Source organism: Sorex araneus, chromosome 1 (genome assembly GCF_027595985.1).
Source record: "Sorex araneus isolate mSorAra2 chromosome 1, mSorAra2.pri, whole genome shotgun sequence".
Lineage (NCBI taxonomy): Eukaryota > Metazoa > Chordata > Mammalia > Eulipotyphla > Soricidae > Sorex > Sorex araneus.
The window spans coordinates 336,261,290-336,284,924 of record NC_073302.1 but is presented as its reverse complement, the minus strand read 5'-3'; the positions used below and the strand labels follow the sequence as shown (position 1 = coordinate 336,284,924).

At 39.0% G+C, this 23,635-nt stretch overlaps 1 protein-coding gene across 2 annotated transcripts in view; it reads right to left on the bottom strand.

Moving 5' to 3' along the window:
- The window catches only part of ZMAT4 (zinc finger matrin-type 4), a 529,730-nt gene that overhangs the window by 359,971 nt on the left and 146,124 nt on the right, over positions 1–23,635 (bottom strand). For both annotated transcript variants that reach the window (XM_055141948.1, XM_055141954.1), the window contains exon 3: positions 13,871–13,960. In XM_055141948.1, the coding sequence (XP_054997923.1) occupies positions 13,871–13,960 (90 nt within the window). The remainder of the gene's footprint in view (positions 1–13,870; positions 13,961–23,635) is intronic.

Genomic DNA, 23,635 nt, shown 5'->3' with positions numbered 1-23,635 from the left:
GTTTGCAGGATTCAAGTCCAGAAAAACACTTTCCTGCACTTTAATAGAACTGAGTGTATCATTCCTATTTTTCAAATATATTTTTCTAGTGTTTATCAGGAGACATTCATCACTGTCTCAGAATTATCTGCACCAAATTCAGGTCACATAAAGTTATAAATGTATCTTATTTCTAATGTCACAACCCTAGCTGACTCTAAGGCAAGAAGATAGATCAATAGATAGACAACCGATAGATAGATAGATAGATAGATAGATAGATAGATAGATAGATAGATAGATAGAGAGAGAGAGAGAAACATACATATATATGTCTGTACATATATATATACATCCAATACATAAATTTTTCCCTAAAGGAACACATTAACCCAAACAAAACCCAAGACTCAGAAGCCAGAATATTGTAACAGAAACATCTTTCTTCATTCTGCAAGAATAATATTCTAAACATGAGAAATGTCCAGAGGTCAACAAGGAGAAGCAGAATGGGCACCTGGGGTCACTTAATGAGAAGACAGCAGCATGATTTATGGCATTGCTGTGTGAAAGTAAAGACTAGCTGTGCTATGTAGGACAAAGAAAGCAAGGCAAGCTCTTCCCAGACACTTCCCTTAAGTCAAGGAAGAGATGAAGATAAATGGACCCAGATATACAAGGGAAGAAATGTGATCAGTGGATGATAAAACCTTTCAGAAGAGAGTTGCAATTTAAAAGAAAAACAAACATGTTTTGTGAGATTCAGGTACGGTAACAAAGATAATCTATCAGGAGAAAATAACAGAGACTACATACGCTACTCACACACACCTAAGAGAAAGCATGGCAGGGAAGAAGGAAGCAAAGAAGCAGGCCCTCTGGCCATCAGCTAGCAAACCACTGAGAAACTACTGCACACCCTCTGAGCTCCTAAACACTGAAGCTACTACATGCTAGTATTAAATAGCTAAAGTTTAGGAGTGTTACTATGAAACAAAGAGCTATTTCTCAGTCTCTGATCACCAGAACTGTTTTCACTAAAATGATCATAAACAAAAGTATGTGTTGATTCATTTTCAAAGACCTTTCGGTGTGCATAGAGAAATACAAGCACTAAGAAATTAGTACATATTAATTAAAGAAATTAATACGCTTTCAAAACTTCACTACCTATATGTCTCCATGACTTTAAGGAATGCTCAATCTATTCACCCCCAAATGGTGCCAAATGTCCTGCAGGAAAGAATTTCTGAGCAGCAGATTCTTTTTTTTTTTTTTTTAATGACTGATGTTGGAATCCTGGAAGAACTTCGGTGGGCTACAAGAATGGTCTTAGTTTGTAATAAGCTGGGGTCAAGTATCAAAGGCATAAAGGAGAAGGCTGCTTATAATTAATAGATGAGGCAGTCAGTGGAGCAGCCAATAAGTGATTGACATGTTGAACTATGGCATTACAGAAGGGGCAGATGGCGTCAGACAATTCAGCTGCTCATCACAATTAATGCTAGAATATGGAATAACTGCTATCCAAGCAAGTTCTCCAATAAATGGTTTTCCTCCTTTTTCTCAGATTTCTTCCTAAAGATAAGCTATGTGGTTGGTCAAGCGCAGCAAATATCTTTATTGATAGTTAATAATCTGCAAATATTTTTGTATATGCCCAATCACTCTCTGTCTCTCTCTGTCTCGCTCTGTCTCTTTCTCTCTCTCTCTCACAGACACACAGACAAACACACACACACACACACACACTCTTAAAATTTCTTTGATAGGAATGTCACTAAAATATATTGTATTGAAATGTTCTTTACAAATTCTAATGTAAATAATACATTTAGCAAAATTATTTTCAATTCATACATTATAATTCATCAAAACCCTCTGAAGTGGTAATGTTACAAAGATGAATTAGGTAAGGTCCCTACTACCATGAAGTCTAAAACTGCTCTATGCTCCCTACCATCTCTATCTGTTAAACAGTGAATTGTAGCAAGGAGCCTCAGGAAGTTCTAGGTCCCACATAACTATTGGTAAGTTAACTTTCAATTTGAAACAAAGTTAACTCCTTACTTTCAATTTGCTTTCAACGAGCTGAGGACTTACTTCAGGATACCAAAATTCTGGAACTCTCTTCTTCCTAGACCTTGAACTCACTTAACACATAGTTTGGACTTTGGATTTCAGGATACTGGAGTAGCTCTCACCTGCAGGTTGAGATTTGGATTTGTTGGACTTTAAGCTCCTTGAGCCATCTTTGGAGCATTGGCCACCATGCTCCACCAGAGAAGTAGAATAATGTGAAGAAGCTCTGAGGACAAAAGGGCACAGACTCTTCGCCATTGCTGCTCTCCGCCACTAACTAGAAGCAATTTCACTTGAAAATGTAAGGCCTTTTAATAAGGACCAACGTAAAGCAACCTGAAGAAAGGCTTTTCCTCAACTCCTCATCTGACTCAAATGTTTCTGCTTACCGAGCCATTGTTTTAAGGTGACTGCCAGTCTAGTATAAATTCTAAACCCAAGGTCACTGAATTCCAATCCATTTATTGCTATTATTCCAGAAGGTTATTCCTCGTTTTTTACTACTACCACCATCTTTATCTAAAACTGTCAGAACTCTGTCAGAACCCTGTCAGTTCTGCAACTTGACAGCTCTCTGTTCTTTCCACCAATTCATTCATTCTCTGTATCTTATGCACTGCCTTCCTACCTTTATATCTGAAGAACAGCCACACTGACTTTCATTTTTATTTCTTGGTGTGCTATATTTTCTCTGAGTGTGAGGTCTCAGCACAGGCCTTTGGCAGGAAACCTCCTGTCTTCCTAACTTCTTTGGCTCCTGTGCACATATCTTTCTGACATGGTCCAACCATTATTTGTCTGGGCATTCTCAGATCTCAGAAACTTATGATTTCCCCTGTCTATGCTTTCTTATCACTTCCCTTTAGTTGCATACTTGTTTTATGTAACAAAATAACATCAATGCTCCAAAGATGGCTCAAGGAGCTTAAAGTCCAACAAATCCAAAATTGTGAGTTCAAACTCCAGTGCTGCAGCATCCACTGAGATAATCAGACAGCCCCGCTCTTTTGTGATGTGCCAGAAGAAGGGCATAGAAGATAGTTTACTAACTAAAAGCACCTGCCCACAAACTAGGCCACAAGTTCAGAGCCAAGTTTCATTTGCAAGTGCCATGCAGATTCTGACAGCTCTACTGTTAGGAAAGACCAGTGGGGTCTCAAAAGAAAGCACGCAGAGCAAGAAATGGTTGTGAACTGAATCCCCATTGCCACACATCCACCCTGTCCATATTCCGGTGTCAACAAACAATGAAGAAAAGTGGAAAATAATAAATAATAAACAAAATCATTGACTTCTTTCACTGTACAATAAAGAGAAACTATCTGTTTCATCATCCTTAAGTTCTAAGCCACCTAATGTTTAGAGGCAATAAATTAATTTTTCTAAAATGAAAGAATAAAATAAGAATTCTGAGTAATACAGAGTTCATGTATTAAAACCAACATTTTATTGGATTTGAAGTTTGGTGGTATCATTTACAAAGTATAAAAAATGTGATGAGATACTTGTTCTGAACTTCACGTTTATATTTTTAATACCTATTTAAATTTTTAAGGTCAATCAAATATCTATTATTACATTATCTATTAATTACAATTATTTAGTAACAAACCTAAATGGCATTATAATGGATATTCTAAGAGGTTAAATTCAGATATATGTTAAAAACAAAATGATTGATATGCAAAATGCAGTTTCCTTCTATCAGAGACCAATGTCACTATCTCCACCAATAAAACAAACTTATGTTCATAGCTAGCTGTGTTTCTGCAAAATTCTTTCTTCCCCTCTGGGTCAAATTCTATAGAAAACATTGAATATAATTTATTTTTACTCCAAATCAGCTTCAGAATCATAGTTCCAGGCTAGAGACATATTATTAGGACCAGAAATCCCTGTGTAGGCAAAGTGCCATACTGATACATTCTAGGCGTTTGCTTCCCTTTTAATTTAAATTATTATTTGTACATCTGTATTACAAAAGCTTTTATTTCACTTTTGGGTACAATATAGAGAGAAAATATTGGACTTTTAGGACCATTCAAGAAAGTATGCTCTAAATCAAGACTGTCCTTGAATATTCTGGAGTTTGGTAGTGCTGGTTATCATTACTTTTGTGTGTCAGGTGCAATAAGAAACGAATCTACAGGTTCCAGATTATTGCAGGTTTCAACGAATGCTTACGATATACTTGCTCATAAATTTCAATTTACTTATATTGAAAGAAACAAAGCACAATAATAACAATGCCAACTCCAGCTCAGAAATTTGGAATGATCCTTCACTTGAGGCACAAACTTTAGCCCGGAGGCCAGAGAACAGGTGCAGTGCAGAGATGTAAATCTCAGCAGTGAATTCCTCGCCTGGTCCAACCCTCACTCCCAGTAGCACACAATCCACTGAGTGCTGTCTGGGTGCACCAAACATCACCTGTGTGGCCCTGGAAACTCCCAAGCACCACCACAGTGGCTGGGGCAATCCATGGTACCACAGGGCCAAATCAGAGCCACACCCGCAGGCCCTCGCACTGAACTACTGCCCTGTTGACTGAAAATCACTGGGGCTCAAGAAAACAATCAATGAGCTTCATTCCACTGGTCACCAACAAAATAACAGGATGGGATGAGGGTCAGCAGTACAGTAGTTCTTTCCTGGCATATGTGACTCCTGGCTATGAATCCTAGCACTTCCAAAAAAAAAAAAAAAAGTAGACATGAACTGGTAACAAAATAGTTTCAGAGTTTGGAGGGCCTTAAGGAATTATTATTACAAGTAGGTAGAGAGACATCTCCTTTTCCTTCACCCAAACTGTCTGGTACTTAAAGGACTGGCAGATAGAGTCTAGACCAGAGCAGAGAATAAATATTCTAGGCTCCACAGGGCACAGAGGCTCTCCTGCAACTATAAACTCTGCTCTTACACAAAGGAGATTCATAGACAATGTGTAAAAGATCAAATATTTCTATGTTTCTACAAGACTTTATTTATGTAGCCAAAAGGTACGTGAAAAACTGCTCTATGTCACTAAACATCAGGGAGATGCAAATCAAAACAACAATGAAACATCATCTTACACCACAGAGACTGACACACATCAGACAAGAACAGACAGTGCTGGTGCGGATGGGGGGAGAAAGGGACTCTCATTCACTGTTGGTGGGAATGCCAACCTGTCCAGTCTTTTTGGAAAACAATGTAGACATTCCTCAGGAAAAAACTAGAAATTGAGCTCCCATTTGATACAGCAATACCACTTCTTGGAATATACCCTGGGGGTCAAAATCACACAGCAAAATATATGCTGGGGGCCCCAAATCACATACACAGCTGTATTTCTATGTTGCAGCACTATCACAATAGCCAGTGTCTGAAAACAATCCAAGCATCTGAGAACCGAAACTGGTTAAAGAAACCACAGTACATCTACACAATGGAATACTAAGCAGCCCAAAAGGAAAAATGAAGTCAGGAAATTTACTTACACACGGATGGGCAGGGAGTGTATTATGCTGAATAAAATGGGTCAGAAGGAGAGGGACAGAGAGAATGATTGCAGTCATTTTGGGAGTATAAAACAAACATGATAGGAGGCCAGGGAAAACAGGGGTCAGGAGGATTGCTCCATGGTTGGAATCTTGCCATAGGTGTGTGGGAGGCAGAGGGCAGTTAGGATAGAGGAGGGACCTCTATGACAATGATGGTTGGAAATGATCACTCTGAACAGGAACTGAATGCTAAAAGTAGGTAAAGGGATATATGTGATAACCTTTCAGTGCCTGTATTGTATGTCATAGTTCCCAAAAGGAAGGAGAGAGAGAGAGAGAGAGAGAGAAGAAAAGCTGTTTTACAAAACAGCTGCCATAGACCGGGGTGGGAGTGTGAGAGGGAAACTGAGGAATTGGTGATAGGAAACACACTGGTGAAAGGATGGCTTTTGGCACATTGTATGATGGAAACCCAATCATGAACATCTTTGTAACTGTGTATCTCATGGTAATTCAATTAAAAAGACATTTTTTAAAAAAGACTTTACAGACTTTAAAGTAATTTTATGTCACAGGATAGTATTCTTTTATCCTTTTTTTAAAGCAATTAACACCGCATGAACCATTATTAGAATGTAGATCTCACAAAGTATGACACTGGCAACACCTGACCAATGTCTACTGTGCCTCCTGATTAGACACATACATAAATGCCAGTTCATCCCAGATGATTTCCTGAAGCTTTTCATGTCTTCCAAATGAGAACTCCAGGTCAGTCTCAGTGTTAGAAGCACTCTGCACTGTAGAGATGTGAAAAGAATTGTGAATTATAGAAATATATTGTACTATAGAGAACAAGGAATGGAATAAGATTTAAAGAATAAAAACTTCCAGTACTGGAGAGTATTAAAAGAATACTAATAAAAAGAATAGTATTCCGTGACACAGTAGGTAAGGCACTCAAGTTGTATGCAGCTGATCTGGGTCTAATCACCGGCACCCTATAAGGGTCCCCTGAGACCACCAGAGTGACCCCTGAGTGTGGAGCCAAGAATAAACTCTGAGTACAGCCAAACGTGGCTCCCAAAACAACAAGTAAATAGAATAGATAAATAAAAAGGTATTCCAAAAACAAACATTTCATATATGCTTTATAGATCATGCTGGCTCCCAAACTAAGTTTTTATATAACCCCTTAAAGACTTGCAAAGTAACATAGGGTGTGATTCTAGAGCCTATTTATAACAATGGCAGTGAAGAGTTTAAAAGCTCAAAACAAAGATAAAAATATGTAGTAGAACCATGGATTATGCATAGTATACCCACTAAATGCACATCAGAAATTCAAACACACAGAGCCAATGCACCCATCTTTGGGAATTCCCCAGAAATTCTACTAAGTAGACCACATGAGAGCACATCTTTTTACAAAACAATTGTCAATAGTGTACATAGTACAGGCTTGTACCTATCACATCCACCATCCAAACATTAGGTTTTGTTTCCATGACTACACTGAATAACTCTCTGTCCCTTTTGCATTTACATCCCCTCAGACAAGAAACCTTATTGGGAATTTGGGTCTTCACTTATATATTTGGCTCCCAGTTTTTTTAGATCATGTAGCTAAATGTGGAGGTCATTTAAATCGATCTGTTTGTGATTTATTATCAATAAATCTTTGATTTGTATGTATATTTTATATTTCTATGCATGAAGGATCACATAAAAAATTCTTATGCAAAAGGTGACTCACATTGAAGATATTTAATGGCTCCTGAACTTTATGCTCTAGAAATAATGGCTTTACACAGGAAAACTTATCCTGCCCCAGGAGAGGATGGTGACCCACTAGTTTGCTGATGGCTTCCTGCACATGTATGTACAGGAGCACCTACCATAATGTGGTAGCAGGCACAGTTCATACACTGAATCAATGCCATCCCACCTCTCACCAGAACAAAAAAAAACCAACTCTGGTTAGGAAGGTTCTAGGCCTTTGTGTGTGTGACCCCAAAACTAACTGGACACAACCTTTCAGTCTCCAGAAGTAATATATGAAAATGGTTTGTAGTGGCAGAAGAGAAAAAAAGTCAGTTTTTCTTTAAAAAAAAATTTTAACCTTTTCCTAGTCTCTGCCATTTACCAGCTGTGTGACCAGAGTTAATTTAATCTATTTTAGTTTGCTTCTCTGGAAAGTGAGGATAATGATAGTTCCTAGTTGGTACAGGACTGGTAAGATTAGATGTGTTAATGTATGTAAAACATTTAGAATTTAAGTGGGACTTGCCTGATAAGTGCCAGCTACTATTATTACTTTGCCCCAGAACAGAAGTGCTCCTGGCTCTGGACCCAGTGCTGGCTTCAATGCCTAAAAATAAGATACAATTTGAAGACACGAAGAATAAATCTAGTAATAGAGAACCAGAGTGTCTAAATCTGAGGCCAGGCCAATGTGCATCCTTGGGTCTTATTTTTAGCTTTGTAAAAAGAGGAATTTGCATGAGCTTGAGTCTTCCAAATCTGACACCCAAGATTGCTTTGATCTGTGGAAGTTGTAGAAAAGGCTCCTCCAGCTATCATAAATGTTTTAGGTCTAAGTCCCACATGATTTTTTAGGAGTGATAAGCCTGATCACATTAATCAAATATGAGCAAAATTTCCCAATTTGAAGGAAGTATATTAACTTCATGGAAAAATACTGTCTACTAAACACTCACTGGCTCTTTTAATTGACAGCTATCTCCACAGCATCAAAATAAAATTAAATGTAAGTCACCTTTACACTTAAAATGTCTGAGCCTCTTGAGCAGAGAGCTAGAGATAGTACAGAATTTAAGGTGTTAGCCTTGCATACCATCAGCACTGTTTCTGATCTCCAGTATCACAAATTCTAATTCCCCCTTAAAATTTTAGAGCAAGATATTTCCCTTTTAGGTTCACAAAGTAAAATGTGAGAAAAAATTGTTATGTTTGATTTTGTTTAAGAAATGTTGTGATTTCCTGAGCATTAGTGTCAGTAAGAATTTTAGAAAACATTCAGTCCATTGAAAATCTCAGTTATTCTCCAGTGTCTCTTTAAAATCTATCCTACAATAGTGTCGATCGTAGGATTTGATGCAAGCAGCAACCAGGGTGGCCATTTACTGCTACCATGGACCCCCATATCCCCACTGAGCCCTTGCCCACCTCACCTCCCTCCTCCACACTCCCACCCCTAAGTCTCTAACCACGGTGACCTCTGTTCTGTAGACCAGCTCTCAGATTCTGTTGCTTTTGATCATCAGTTATTCCCTTCCTATGCTTATTTGTATCTCAAATACAAGAGTGTTCTGTATGTCTCTCTCCTATTGAGTACCCTCCACTTTCACCCATGTAGTACAAATTGCACTCTTTAGGTATTTTCTAGTTATTTTCATACAGCCAAGTATTCCATTGTGTGTATATGTATATATATATATAGATATAGATATAGATATAGATATAGATATAGATATATAGATATACTGGGTTTGTTGCCAAATTTTGACTTCTGTGAAATTTGGCTATAATGAACATAGACTGATGTCTTATTTGAATAGAAATTTTGTGTCTTTGGGATAGATACTGGGATAGAAGTGATATTTCTGGGTCATCTAGAACCACAATTCTTAGTTTTTTGAGAATTATACAGATTGTGTTTTGAAAGGGTTGAACCAGCATTCCTACCACCAGTGGATGAGAATTCCTTGTTCTTCACATCTACATGAACACCATTTAAAATTCTGCTTATTTTTTGTTTGTTTGTATTTTAGGCCACATCTAGTCATACTCAGGGCTTACTCTGACCTCTGCACCCAGGGATTTTTCCTGGCTAATTGGATAGTAAAGCATATGTGGTACTATGGATAAAATCTGGGTTCTAAAATCTTGCAAAGCAACTATATTAGCTTTCTGGCTCTATTTTTATTATTTTTGTTGTGTATTATTTCAGGAATCACTGTGGGTCCATGATTAATGTGTGGGTATGCTTGGAAAACCAGGGAGAGGTTTTCTGTTTTCAGAAATCTCTCATTTTGTAGTCTTTGGGGCTACCAGAAAACTGGTCTCAATCAGGTAGTACTGGGATGCAAACCTGTCATGGCCTCTAGAAACAGGGTGAGAAAGGAGGAAAATAAATGGACGTAAGTAGGACAAAGTGTGACATCTTTTCAATAACACTGTTTTGGTGGTACAAAGATTTCTTTAAGTAATGCGTGCAGAGAACACTTGGGAAATAAGTACTAAAACCATGAGTTATCTCAGCTGGGCTTTATCTTAAACTTGTACATTAGACATTATTATTAAGCCCATTTTGTAGCCCTGTGGAAATAAATGAAGACCATCCCATGTGAAGACAGGAAAAGATTATTATTCCGTGCTTAATATAAAAAAGGGAGTCAGCCACATCACTTGCATTTGGAAAAGACTCAAATGCAGGCAGAGGTGTGAGAAAGCTTTATAGTGAAAAAAGAAGAAAATTCAAGCATAGCCCAGTTGGAGGCTGTTGCCATAGGGAATTTGTAAATGGACTAATGACGAAGCAAACATCTTATGTGATTGGTGAGAGGAGCAAATCTGTTTTCTCTTGGTTAACCAAGGTTGGAAGTAGGTACAAAAATTAGAGAAAAATCGGCTATTAATTAATCACTACCATTTGGGCTATTGTTAATGAAGTTACTGTTTGGCTTTCCAAACAGTTACTAGAAAGAGAAAACATTTTAGGCTTATTGATAGCTTTATATTTAAGGACTGGTTTCATTTGCAGGCTGCTCTAGATTATGAGGGAAGGAATGAAGAAAGGAATGGAGGGAGGGAAGGAGGAAGGGAGGGAGGGAGGAAGGGATTGAGTAAGGGAAGGAGGGAGGGAAAGAGGAAGGAAGGAAGGAAGGAAGGAAGGAAGGAAGGAAGGAAGGAAGGAAGGAAGGAAGGAAGGAAGGAAGGAAGGAAGGAAGGAAGGAAGGAAGGGAGGAAGGAAGGGAGGAAGGAAGGGAGGAAGGAAGGGAGGAAGGGAGGAAGGAAGGGAGGAAGGGAGGAAGGAAGGGAGGAAGGAAGGGAGGGAGGGGGAGGGAGGAGGAGGAAGGGAGGAAGGGAGGGAGGGAGGGAGGGAGGGAAGATGATCATCCATCACTTTCTTCCCTACAACTTTAATTTATTTTAATAGGAGCCAAACCCAAAAACATTTCAGGGTCTCAGGGCCACTTCCAACAATGCTTGGGGAAGTGCTAGCCAAATGGTCAGTGCTCAGTCCTAGCCTGTTTTGCTAAGCCAGAAAGTGCTCAAAAACACCAGGACTCCACCCAGAGGTGCTCAGGCACCATGCAGTGCTGAGGCTCTGACTCGTGGTCTCACATGCTAGATACATAGTCTAATACTAAGATCTTTCACTGACCAAAGCACTATTTTTATAAATTGACTTGGCCATGGTCTACTTGCGTATTCAGTCTTCCATCATTAGATATGGGTCTAAGATAGCTAGTCCAAATAATTTCAACCATTGGAGCCCTGGAGAGAAAGTGGGGGTAACTTCTAAGCTCAATCTAATATATTGAAATTCCCACTGGAAATTATACGTGTGATCTTGGGGCAGAGAGCTAGCAGAGCAGGTAGAGTATTCGCCTTGCACGCAGCTAACCTGGGTTCAAGCCCCAGAACCCAATACAATCTCCTGAGTCTTGCCAAGAGTGATCTCTGAGCACAGAGTCTGAAGTAAGTACCCCCGGGTGTGGGCCAAAACAGAAGGGGGGGCACAGTCTAATAAAAACATGAGCCACTTATTTCAAAAAAATCATTAGGCTATCCTTCTGACTAATTAACTTGTTTTAAAATTAATAAGCTGTAGAAAAATTATTTACTAAAGAAATAATTTGTAGATAAGATTTGTGAAGCTAAGCATACAGCAGAGGCACAAGTTACCAAAGGAAATTTTGTTTGTTTGTTTTGATTTTGGTTTTTGGGTTACACCCAGCGATGCACATGGGTTACTTCTGGCTCTGCACTCAGGAATTACCTCTGGCATTGCTCAGGGGACCATATGGGATGCTGGGAATCAAACCTGGCTCTGCGGAGTGCAAGGCAAATGCCCTACCCACTGTGCTATTGCTCCAGCCCCTACCAAAGGAAGTTTTGGTAAAGAATTCTTACAAGTGCTTCTTACTCTTAAATCAAAATATCCTTTTCCGATTTAACAGACCCCAGGCTACTGAAAGAATTGAAACCTGGGTGGGGTAAATCATGGATCTGATCATGGTGGAAAAGATTCTGTCCTTGAGTAGCAGCAGCTTGTATCCCAGGACCTCCTTCTTCTTGTTTGACTAAACCTATACTGAAAGCTCAGATATATGTCAATTTGTGAGTGGACCCCAAATGATCTGTATTCAAAGAGCTGATTGTCACATATCAATGAATTCTATTATGTCTAACTATTCAAGTAAGACCCTAAATGGCTAGGCAGTGAAGGACACAGGCACCATCCTGGGTGGTTTAGAAGGAAGTAGACAAGCCCAAAACAAAACAGATGAACAAAACCGAAAGTTTTCTATGCTAATAGAAACCTAGTAGAAACAATGACCTAGTATATTTGCAGACTTCTGAAATTACATAAAATCTGGGCCAGGCCGATTCAACCTATGGTTTAATGAGTTCTTATGACAAGTTGTACCTAGCAATATGCCCATTTTACCTCTCTCTGACCACTGCAATCTACCGCTTCCATTCAAATACCCAGACTTCAGCCCACTGCAAACTCTTTGGTAACATCTTCCTGATTAGATCACCCTGACATAACACATTCTCTTTTTTCTTCACTGGATATGTGCAGAATGTTAATGAACAAAAACACGATAGTAGTTATATTAATACATAGCTAATACAATTCTAATCTTCCTCACTTACGTTGGAGTTTTTTGTTTGTTTGTTTTCTTGTTTTTTGTTTCTTGGCTCTGTGCTTAGAGAGTATTTCTGGTGCAGTTCACTCAGTGGTGATGGGGATCAAACTTGGGTTCACTGCATGCAAGACAAGCACCCTACTGGCTATTCTCTCTCTGGAACAGCTGTGAAAATTTTAAGGCTAGGTTAGATATAATTTATGTTTCTTTGATGTTTAGCATATGCCTACCCATGCTTTATTTTCTGTAAAATTCATGAAAGCTGAGTGAAGAAAACATAATTATTAAATCTCACTGGGGAAAGTGTGGTTTGAGAGAACAATTAACTTATGCAATTTCATAAAGCTAAGAAATGACAGTTGGATTCAGTCCCATTTCTTAGTTTCTTAGAGAGTTTTCCTGACATTCTTTGCCTCCAATAACCTCCCAATGATGCATCTGCGAGGAACTAAGGAAAACACCACAGTACTCTAGAAGAGCCCGCTTATAAGCATCTGACTTTGAATGACAGGAAGTACCCTAGGAGTTGATTACAATACCAGTACTGATCCTGACTACCTCTGGTTATATATAGTTCTCTTGTTCTTTCTCTCCTATGAAGAATATACAAGCACGAGCTTTGTCAACTTACTTTAGCAATCATATTAATTTTTAATATAAAAAGAAAAGCATCATTGTTGTTACAAAGAAAGAAAACAAAATCAAAACATAAGCGATACCATGAAGTATGGATGTTATGCCTGAAGCATTGTTAGAACTCAAAGGGGCAGAGAATTTCCTTTAATCCAATGTCTATCACATAGGACCTCTACAAAGGATAAATATGAATATTCAACTCATTAGAAAGAACAACTCCTACAGGGTAGAAAGGCAATCTTTACGATTTTTGCTTTGGTCTATGTGAAGTAAACCCTTTGCTATGACTATAAATCTTCAAAACAACTTTTTAATTATATTTTTCTCCCCCATCAGAGGCAAGGGAGCTGATCAGAGATCTCAAGTAATCTTGCTTGCAAAATGTAGACAGTTCTCGTTACAAACACAGTCGCTATTCTGCTTCACATAGCAAAGTTAAAATAAAATATGTTCAAAGCAAAGTCTCTGATAAATTTTCCCCTTAGGTCCTGCCTCCTGCTCTTTGCCTTTGATGAGTCCAGGCTGCCTCCCTAGCTCTCCCTTCCCCACATTTCATGCACACAAGCCGAGCTCAATGACATCACAAAGTCCTCCAAGGCTCCACTGGCATATTCTGACAAGAAGACTTGCAGAAATTTTATATTCTCAGTAAAATTTAATAAGAATTTTTCCACACACTTCGCACTATTGACTAAACTGAACGTGACTGCTATTTCTAGATCTGCAAAATGCTTAGCTAACAGACAGAGCATCTGAGAATATCACATGGCACCGGATACTCACATTTTCTGAACGGAGCCTCTTAGCTGGGCACCCACCATCCCGCGGGTGAAGCATGTAATAGAGTCTGACTTTGCTCGCATGTTTCCGGCTCTAGAAAGGAAAAGCACAAGGAGACACCATGAAAGAGAAAGCACTTTAAGTCTTTGTAAATATAATCAGTGGGTGAAAATACAAAGAAATTTATTTAAGAAACATTTTGACATCTTCATGGAGTTTGGGAGGGATGATTTTGGATAGGTTAAGTGACTTGCTCAAGGCAATAGAATTTCAGGTTTAGCAAACACATTTAGTGAAAAAGATAAAAGCATTTTTTTTAGCTTGAATTACATAATAGATTTAACTGCCTAAAAGTAAGAGCCATACTAGAGAACTAGCTCTGGGGGTGGAGAGCAGGGCTGGCATGCATGAGGCATGGATTTCATCCTTGCCACCACCAAGTGAGACTCTGGGATCCCCCAGGCCTCTGGACCTGAAAAAATAGCACCTGCACCTTTGAGTCAATAAGGATTATCAGGAGCAGTGTTTTGTTTTTCAATCAACAGCACTGCCAGGGTAGTCTGTCTGTCTGTCTGTCTGTCTGTCTGTCTGTCTGTCACTCTCTCTCTCTCCTCTGTCTCTGTCTCTATCTCTATCTGTGTGTGTGTTTGTGTGTGTGTGTGTGTGTGTGTGTGCTTTTGCTTTTCGTTTGTGCTGTTCCTTGCACTGGAGCTAGGATTAAAGGTCTAGCTGAGAGACAAAACAACCTGCCAAGCCCTTTCTCCACTGTTCCTATAACTGAGTCTTAAGAAACTATCAAAAAGGAATTTCCAAGCCATATATGCAAACAAAAGGTATTGCTAGTGACCCAAGTCTGCGAACTTGTCAGACCCAAGGTCCATGCAAAAGACATATAATTTAACAAACAAAGCCATTCCTGGAAGAATTAGGGTCTTCACTTTTGACCTGCATTGACTTGTCCATGCCCAGGATGGAAAGATTTACCCCTTCTCACTTCACTCTTTCTTCTATTGTTTTCTCAACTGTGAGCCTTCCCCAAATCATCTCCCCTTGATAGAACACTACTAGCAGCTTCCAAGTTACTAGCTGAGACAGAATGGTAAGGTGGAAACACTATTTAAAATATCAATACCTAGCAGCTTATAACCACTCTATCTAAAAATTTGCTTTTCTGATATCTTTCTCTGTTAAATTCCATCTGTGACCATGAAACAAGATGGTTTGTTAGTGGAGGGTACAGAAAAGAGTGTGAGAATTCTCAGATTACTAAGGCCTGAATAAACGTACGTTCCTTGCATATATATAGTATGTGTGTTTGTGTGCATTGATAGCCATATATCCAAAACACATATTCAAATAATTGAAAATATGGGATCTAAGCTGCAACCACTAAAAATTTCTAATGTGCCTGTCACGTTGACAGGTGGCGATGGGGTGGGGATTGGAGTGGGGAGGGAATACGGGAACAATGGTGGACAGAAGTCCACACTGGTGGTGAGATTGGCATTAATATATTATATGCCTAAAACTCAACTATCAATAACTTTGTAAATAACAGTTTTTAATACTATGTATATAATCAATCAATGGCAGAGAGTCTCTTGCCCACATGCCTGGCTGTCTTTCCCAAGGCCCCTCATAGGGGATGGGCTCCAGCTTCCCTCCCCACCCCGAGCAGAGCTCCCGGCGGCCGAAGACCACCGGAACCTAAGCTACAGCCATGCTCGAGGCCCCTCTCCACACGTTCGAACAGGCCTCACGCATGAAGGTACCGGCAGAGGAGCAGAGGATCCCAGGTGTGTGTAATCCCATCAATGGCCAACATCCAGAGAGAGACTTAAAAGCAAGCTCTCAGATATCTTTAGCCTACTTCTCCCTCTGGGAGAAACTGGCAATCTTCTGAGAGTTTCCTGCCCACATGGGACAGCCTTGCAAGCTCCCCATGGTGTATTCATATGCAAAATCCAGTAATAAGCTGGATCTCATTCCCCTGAACCTGAAGAGCCCCCAGTGCAAAATCTTAGGAGGACCGAGTAGAGATAGACTTCTAAGATATCAGGGAAAGGACGAAATTAGATGTTACTGACCCTGCCCGAGAAATGGGATGATTAATGGGATTTCGTGATTCGTGATAATCAATAGCTCAGAACCCAAGTTCTGGCTCCATCACACTCCGGCCCCGCGCGAGATCAACCCCGGAGGCAACTGAACCACTTTGGACACGAGCGGCGCCCCCAAAATGCCTCCAAACTGTGTGCTCGGAGCTTCTGGCCCAGGCGCTGCCAGCGAGTGATGCAATTACCAAAAGAATTTTCCCTGGACTTCATATAGAAATCCAAAACTGTGTGGCTGTGATAGACCTAATATCTCTTGATTGTCAGCAACGTGTAAATGTTCCTTTTTGGCAGGGCTTAACGTGGGGGGAAACTCCAAACAATAGTACTAAGTTTTTTGTTGAAGGGTAAAAGATTGTAGCGATAGAATTTTAGGCAGAATTTTCCCTGGACTTTATATAGAAACCCAAAACGGCGCGGCCGCGGCAGCCTAATGTCATCTAATCATCAGCAATATGAAATGGTTCCTTTGTAATGGGTTGGACTTTGGGGGGACCATACTAGGGTTAAAGTTTGTAGCGACATATAATTTCTGGCTGTACATCCCCCGGACTTTATACAGAAATTCAAAGCCGCGAGGCCGCTGCCATGGCCGCGCAACCTATTGTCATTTAATCTTCACCAATATGAAATGGTTCCCTTTTAACGGGTCGGACTTTGGTGGGAAATCCTAAAAAGAATAGTAAGTCTTCTGCTGAAATATTGAAGGCTACCAAAGTGGTAGCCATCTCTATAGACTGAACTAAGCCATATCCCCACACCGGCTGAGAAGAAATATCCTTCTTTCTCGGGAAGAAACGCGGCGTGGCGTTAACCATAGTATGATGTCCATTAAGCTGACACGGACCTGGTGGCGTGGGAATGGGATACAAGGGAATAAATTATTATGTACTTGGAACAGCGGGACGCTGGTGGAATCTTGAGCCGGGGCCGATACCAGCGTATTACTTTTGGTTCCAGAAACTGCTTGCAGACATTCTACCAGACTATCAACTAAGCCAGAGCCCCACGCCGGCTGATGACGAGAAATAACCATCTTTTTTGGTTTGTTTTTCCTTTGTCAGGCAGCGTGGTGATTACTAAACAGGCGTGATCTTGGTGGCGCGGGACGAGGGGGGGGAAAAATAGAAAAGTTATGTAACAAACAGCGGGACTTAATATCTCTACATTCTCAGCAATGGAGAGCCATCAAATGCTTCCTTGACAGTGGGACTGTCTTTTCGTTTTTGGGGGGAAACCCTAGCAACAATAGTGAGTTATGTGTTGAAACATGGACTGTAACCAAGATAAAGCGTAAACGAAGTGAAACTTATCACTTACAAGGGCGGGGACTGGGGGGGGCGGGAGGGGGCGGGAGGTATAATGGGGTGGTTGGTGATGGAATATGGGCACGGATGAAGGGAAGGGTGTTTGAGTACTGTATAACTGACATAATCCTGAGAACTATGTAACCCTCCACATGGTGATTCAATAAAATTTAAATTAAAAAATAAATAAATAAATAAATAAATAAAGCCCTTTAATGGGCTTAAATACATTAATAGACATAAAAACATTACAGATATAGAACACTGTTAAAGAGTGGTTTTGAAATACACTTGTAGCCATTTCCGATATGCTAGTAAATTTTAATCAAGAATTACTTGGTTTAATTTTAATCAAGAATTATTGATTTCCTAGCAATAATTTGCTAGGAAATCAGTAAAACAAAAATTTGAGACCTGTATGGAACTGATATTGTGGTTACACCACTGTCGTTCAGTTTCTGTATGCTTTTGACAATAATGTAGTACAAGTAAGCATTTTGTTTGGCTAATGGGAATTTTGATTACTAAAATCTATATTTTTAGGGTTTATTCCATGGAAATGGCCAATAATAATTTTCTATGAGATGTAGGAATATTGCCATGTTGACTTACACACATGGCCTGCTCTGCTGATTCACAACGAAATAGTCACACAGCTATAATGCATAGAAGCACGGACAGGTGGGCAGAGTACCCACCTGCCAAAGCCCTGGCAGACACACCCATATTCCATGGCTGCAGCAGCCACGCCAAGGACTCAACTCCACCTCTTCATCAACATTCTCTGCAGAGATGGCAAAATGCAAGTGATTTCAGGTACTCCAGTGCACAGACTGAGAACTCTGGTGTTTCTGAGAGTCAGTGTGGGCAGTTTCCCCAACTTCCTGGCACCTTGTACTTTTGGAAGCCCTGGCAGCCACGCTCATCTCCCATATATGTCACCATGTCAACTCATTCACCCAGACCATAGACCTGGAAGTCTCGAGCAGGGTACAAGTACACAGTCATGGGTACTTCCTAATGACTCACCAGTGAAATTCCAGTAAGAGCACACCAAATTAGATAGGAAACTAAAATAGAAGTCAACTGAATTCAACAAACAAAAACAATAACACATACCACTCAACTAGCACCAGCTTAATAAATTTTTAGGCAAGAATTTAACAGCATGGTGATCAGATAACAATTTTCACATTAAAAATCAATTATTGGGGCTGGAGGGATAGCACAGTGGGTAGGGCGTTTGCCTTGCAGGTGGCCGACCCTGGTTTGATTCCCAGCATCCCATATGGTCCCCCGAGCATCGCTATGAGTAATTCCTGAGTGCAGAGATCCAGGAGTAACCCCTGTGCATCACCGGATGAGACCCAAAAAGCAAAAATAAATTAAAAAATAAAAGATAAATTGATTATCTATACTTATGATTTTAATACTGTAGCTTTGTTACCTACTCAGTTTCAAAAATTTTTGCTTTTGCCTACATTTAAATAATTTTTTTTAAATCTTAAATAAGTAGGACTATTGCTATAGTCAAAAGAATAAAAATGAACATTTAAAAACCTGTAAAGCATTGAATGTGGCCACAGATCCTGGCTGGTGAAAAGCATAGAGAGCACAGATTCAAAATCTGTGAAAAGACAGTAATAACATTGTGAGTTTAAATGTATCATAGTGGATTTTCAATTTTTCATTTGTTACCATCGAGAAACTCCTGACTACAGTTCTGGTATCATCAATCTGTTCAAAACCTTGCTTTCCCAGAGAACAAAATCAAAGCAAAACTGGAAATCTCATAATATTATACTATCTGTTTAATGTTTTTTCCCCCCTTAAAACAATATGTTTCTTTTAAAATGAATCTTCTCAGAAGACAGAGTTCTCCAAGTTATTTAATTGACATTTGGAACTAACAATAACCTCTTGCTGATGAAACTAGGAACAACCCCTTGGCTAGAAAGAAAAGGGGGATACAGTTAGGTTCTGCCATAAAATAATTTGTGCTAAGACTCATTGGGATTCAAAACTCATTAGTCCCTTTTTTCATTCAAGACCTGATTTACTGATTTTTCTTCTACAGCCTCAAGGTTTTATAGAAGAAGAAATGACTTATATGGCATAATGCCTCTTCTTGTGTAGTGAGCAAATATACAGGCACAACAAAACCTGTCTAATTCTGAAGTGACTGATGGTAAAACCACTGAACTTTGTCCTGAAGAGATATGAGTTCTTCCTGTATTCTCTTGAAGTTCCTGCTGCTTTTTCAGGTTCTCTAACAGAGAACTCTTTCTGCACCCACCAGGTAGCTGGATAGGGTCTGAAATTAAAACCCAGAAGACAATACAGTTTTCAGAGAGAAGAGTGTAGACACCCTCTCAGTTTTTCCAAGTACAAAATCACTTTCAAATGGTACTGCTGAACAAATAGCAAGAGATTCGCAGCAAAATATACTTGGGTATTCTTTTAGTTCTTCTTCCAAAGATAGTTTTGAGTCTATGAAGTTCCAGAGTTGTTGTTTAGCCATTGTGTATCATTCCACTTTTTTTTTTACTGTATCCCACCATTTACTTCAAACCCAGAAAGCCTATTAGCAACAGTACTGCAAAACACAATATAATAAAAATATATTAAATAAATAAACTCTTGTAGAATATTGGTGAGTGGGAGACAAATGGGATTGGGGGTGGAGGCGGCATTGGTGAGGTGGGAAGTGGAAACTGTGAAGGGACTGGGTTTATACAATCATAAATAAATTTGTAATTTTCTGGTGACTAAATTTTTAAAAACCCACGATCAATAGAGAAATGCAGTTGAAGGAATTTATCAGTATCAGTATTGGGATTACTGTGCTATTGAGTTCCTGGCTTACTGGCAAACTCACCTCTCACTCAAGATGGGTCATTCTGAGTCATCTACTGTGTCCTTCTCAAACAAAATCTCAACTCTAACAATCAGTCGGGCTGAAATTTGTCAAGGGACTCTCACTCCTTTTAAATTATTGTTAAAAATATAAGTAGACATAATTTAAAAATTCCCAAAAAGTCAAAATTAAATTTTAATAAAGATGTTTCACCTCAGTATTATATTCATAGAAAAATAACCCCAAGTGATAGCTATGTGCATAATAGGAGGGCAACTACACATTTTTATGTGCAGAGATTAAAGTTTTGCTTTAGACATAATGAATGTTGAATGAAAATGCTAACCACAAAATAGTTTAGATAATGTGATTCCAATTACATTAATTTATTTTATGTTCCAATAAGAGATGAAAAGGAAAAATTGAGAAATATGGTTTATCAGGGTAGAAAAATGGTTTTAAATTTTTAATAACAGAGAAGTATGCCTGAATTGGGATTCAAACTGTAATCCAGAATCTGCCCCAATGTGTGGCCCCTCCTCCCCTAGGTAGATAGGTGGAAGGGGGTGGCATTCACTCAAGTGGTTCCCTTTCATAGTTCATTGAACCCATATCTCAACCTCCTCTACCAAACTCTTATGAGGGCTACCTGGCTACCCAACCACATTAGGCCAATAGTCCACCTGCCTATTTCAACCAAAATACTCCCTAAAATCACCAAAATAATGATGAACACAAGAATCTATAAAAGTCCATTCTAAAAGAACAGAACACATCCCCTGAAACAGTGGTAGATGCCCAACCAAAGTCACACAGGAGCATCAAAGAGGCAAAGAGGAAGGTTTTCCTTGGAGGGAAAGAGGAGATCACCATATACCAAGTTCACCCAGAGTCCTCACTGACAGTGAAAGGGAGGACATTGATAGTGAACTGGAAGGATCCACCTCCAAACTATGACAGCATCATGGGGAAATAGTGTAGATCCCCACTATGAGGAGTGGATGAAAAATAAAGCCTTGAAGACTCAACAAGGAATACCCAGATATGTAATTTCTCTGATGAAGAATTCAGAGATGAAATAGTGAGGCTATTTAATGAGCTCAAAGAAACAGTGGATATGACATCCAACAAAACAAATTACAGGGGGATATGAAAGAAACTGGAATAGATAATCAATAAAATACAGGAGAAAATGAAAGTAGAAATACGAAAACTACAAACACAAGTTCACTAATGAAAAATTCAATAGATGAAATTAAAAACGCAGTAGGTGCCCTCAACAGCAGAATGATAACAGCCAAAGACAGAATCAGTGAGCTTAAAGATGCATTGCAGAAACAATACAGGCAACAACAGAAGATGGAAGAAAGACCCCAAAATAGCTCAAGGGCAGGTAAGAAACATATAGGATGAATTCAAGAGAAACAATATAAGAACCATGGAGTCCCAGAGGGATAGAAAGGCAACCCCAATGAGGTAGTAACAGTTAAAGACATCACTGCTGAAAAGTTTCCAGAGCTGGAGAATGCAGGACATCCAAGTCCAAGAAGCCCAAGAGATATCGGCTCAAAGAAGAGATCCTAATAAATTTTTTAATAACAAATTATCCTTTCACATAAAAATAACAAATCTCAAAGCAATGATGCTATTGTAACTCTTCTCAAGTATGCTTTTACTCACAATGACAAAAGTTAGTCAAAATTATTGAGGTTCTAATACATGCTGATAAGACTCATCACATTCCCATCTACTTTTTTGAATGCCTGACCTATATTCAAAAATGTGTATTTTTTTCAGTTGCATGCAATGAAATGAGGCCAGCGAACCCAAGGCTTGGGAGAGGGGCTCACTGGTGCAGGGACATTAACTGACGGTGGTTTTGGATTTGGAACACTGAATGTCCAAAACTCTGCTATCAATAACTTTATTAATCATAGTGAATGAATAAACAAATTAAGAATTTTAAATATATATATATTTTAAATTTTAAAATATAAAGTAACAGGCTGTCTTTACAATCTAACTGCAAAGAAAGCCTGGAAGAAAAGTCAAGGTTGAAACTGGCTTTTTTTCATCTAAATAAATATAGACAATAATGATAAATCCTCATGACTTTTTAAAAATAAATATTAATAGCTAAGCTTTTTCACTGCTTTTAAAGAGTTACAAAAAACTGCCAACTGAGAACTTTATGGATGCTATTTAAAAAATCTCTCTTGCATGTTAAACACACACATACACATACACAGAGAGAGAGAAAGTGAGAGGGAGAGAGAAAGAGAGAGAGAAAGTGAGAGGGAGAAAGAGAGAGAAGGAGAGAGACAGAAGGAGAGAGAGAGAGAGAGAACAGACATGGGATAGACAGAGACAGAGTGACAGAGTTTGGGGAGCATAAAGGACCAATTACTTTAAGGCAAAGAATGAAAAATTATAACCCTTTCAAATGAACTGAGAGTCAGCCCCAGACTTTCTTGCTTTAATATTTGCATTTAAAGCTAAAGTTATTACTTTCATTCAAATCACAGCTACTTTAAGCTTCCCAGATAGTCCAGAAATTACCAACTCTTCCATTTTAATTAAAACCCTTGCCCCCAATCCTGGACATTATGTGGGCACAGAGCTATCTGTAGATTAGCTTTTTTTAACTGAAGTAATCTTTTCGGCACTCAGGAAACAGTCTAAAGAGGAAATTTAGGCCAACCTTTACTTTGGAAGGATAAAGAACAAGAAAAACCACTATTTCAGATGCAATGCTGTGAAAGGAGGAGGTGAAACACATGGAAATAGAATGGTTTTGTGCTTCACCTAAAGTCATCTCCCATTATCACATATCCCTTAAAAAAATTCACAACTCAAATTTGCTTCCAACAAGGCTACTGGTTTCTGGTCCCAAAAAAGTGATGACAACAAAACAACTTTAAATTTGCATACCTCAGTCTTCAAAGTCATATTTATCATCTCATTTTATCCTTATACCACAGTTGTGAGGCTGGCAAGAGAGGTGTTATTTCAAATAAACTTTAAGATACCATTCTAATTTTCCTGTTAGATCTTACCATCTTATTTCATCACAGGTATCTAATTATATCTCTTCCATAAACCAGATAAAAGAAGAGGAGAATATAGGGAAAAGAGAAAGCCTAGAATAGACTGATAATTACAGAACAGTGATTCTCACAGGGCACCAAATTTGAGATATTTCTATTCACCCTGGGTAAAGAGAAACAGATTATGGTGAAAGGGAACAAATACCAAGGGCCAAAGTCCCCAGGATACCTAAGAATGATTGGATGATGTGTCACGAGACTATCACTCAAGAAAAAGGGAAACACATCCAGTTGTTGAGTTGAAAATATGGATACTGACTCCGAGCCCTGGAAAAGTGTCAAAGTTTTATAAATAAAGAACAAATAAAGGACAGTTAAATGCAGACACCACATTGCTGGAAATGAACTTTGATAGTGAAATTCTTCCCAGAAGTGATGAACTG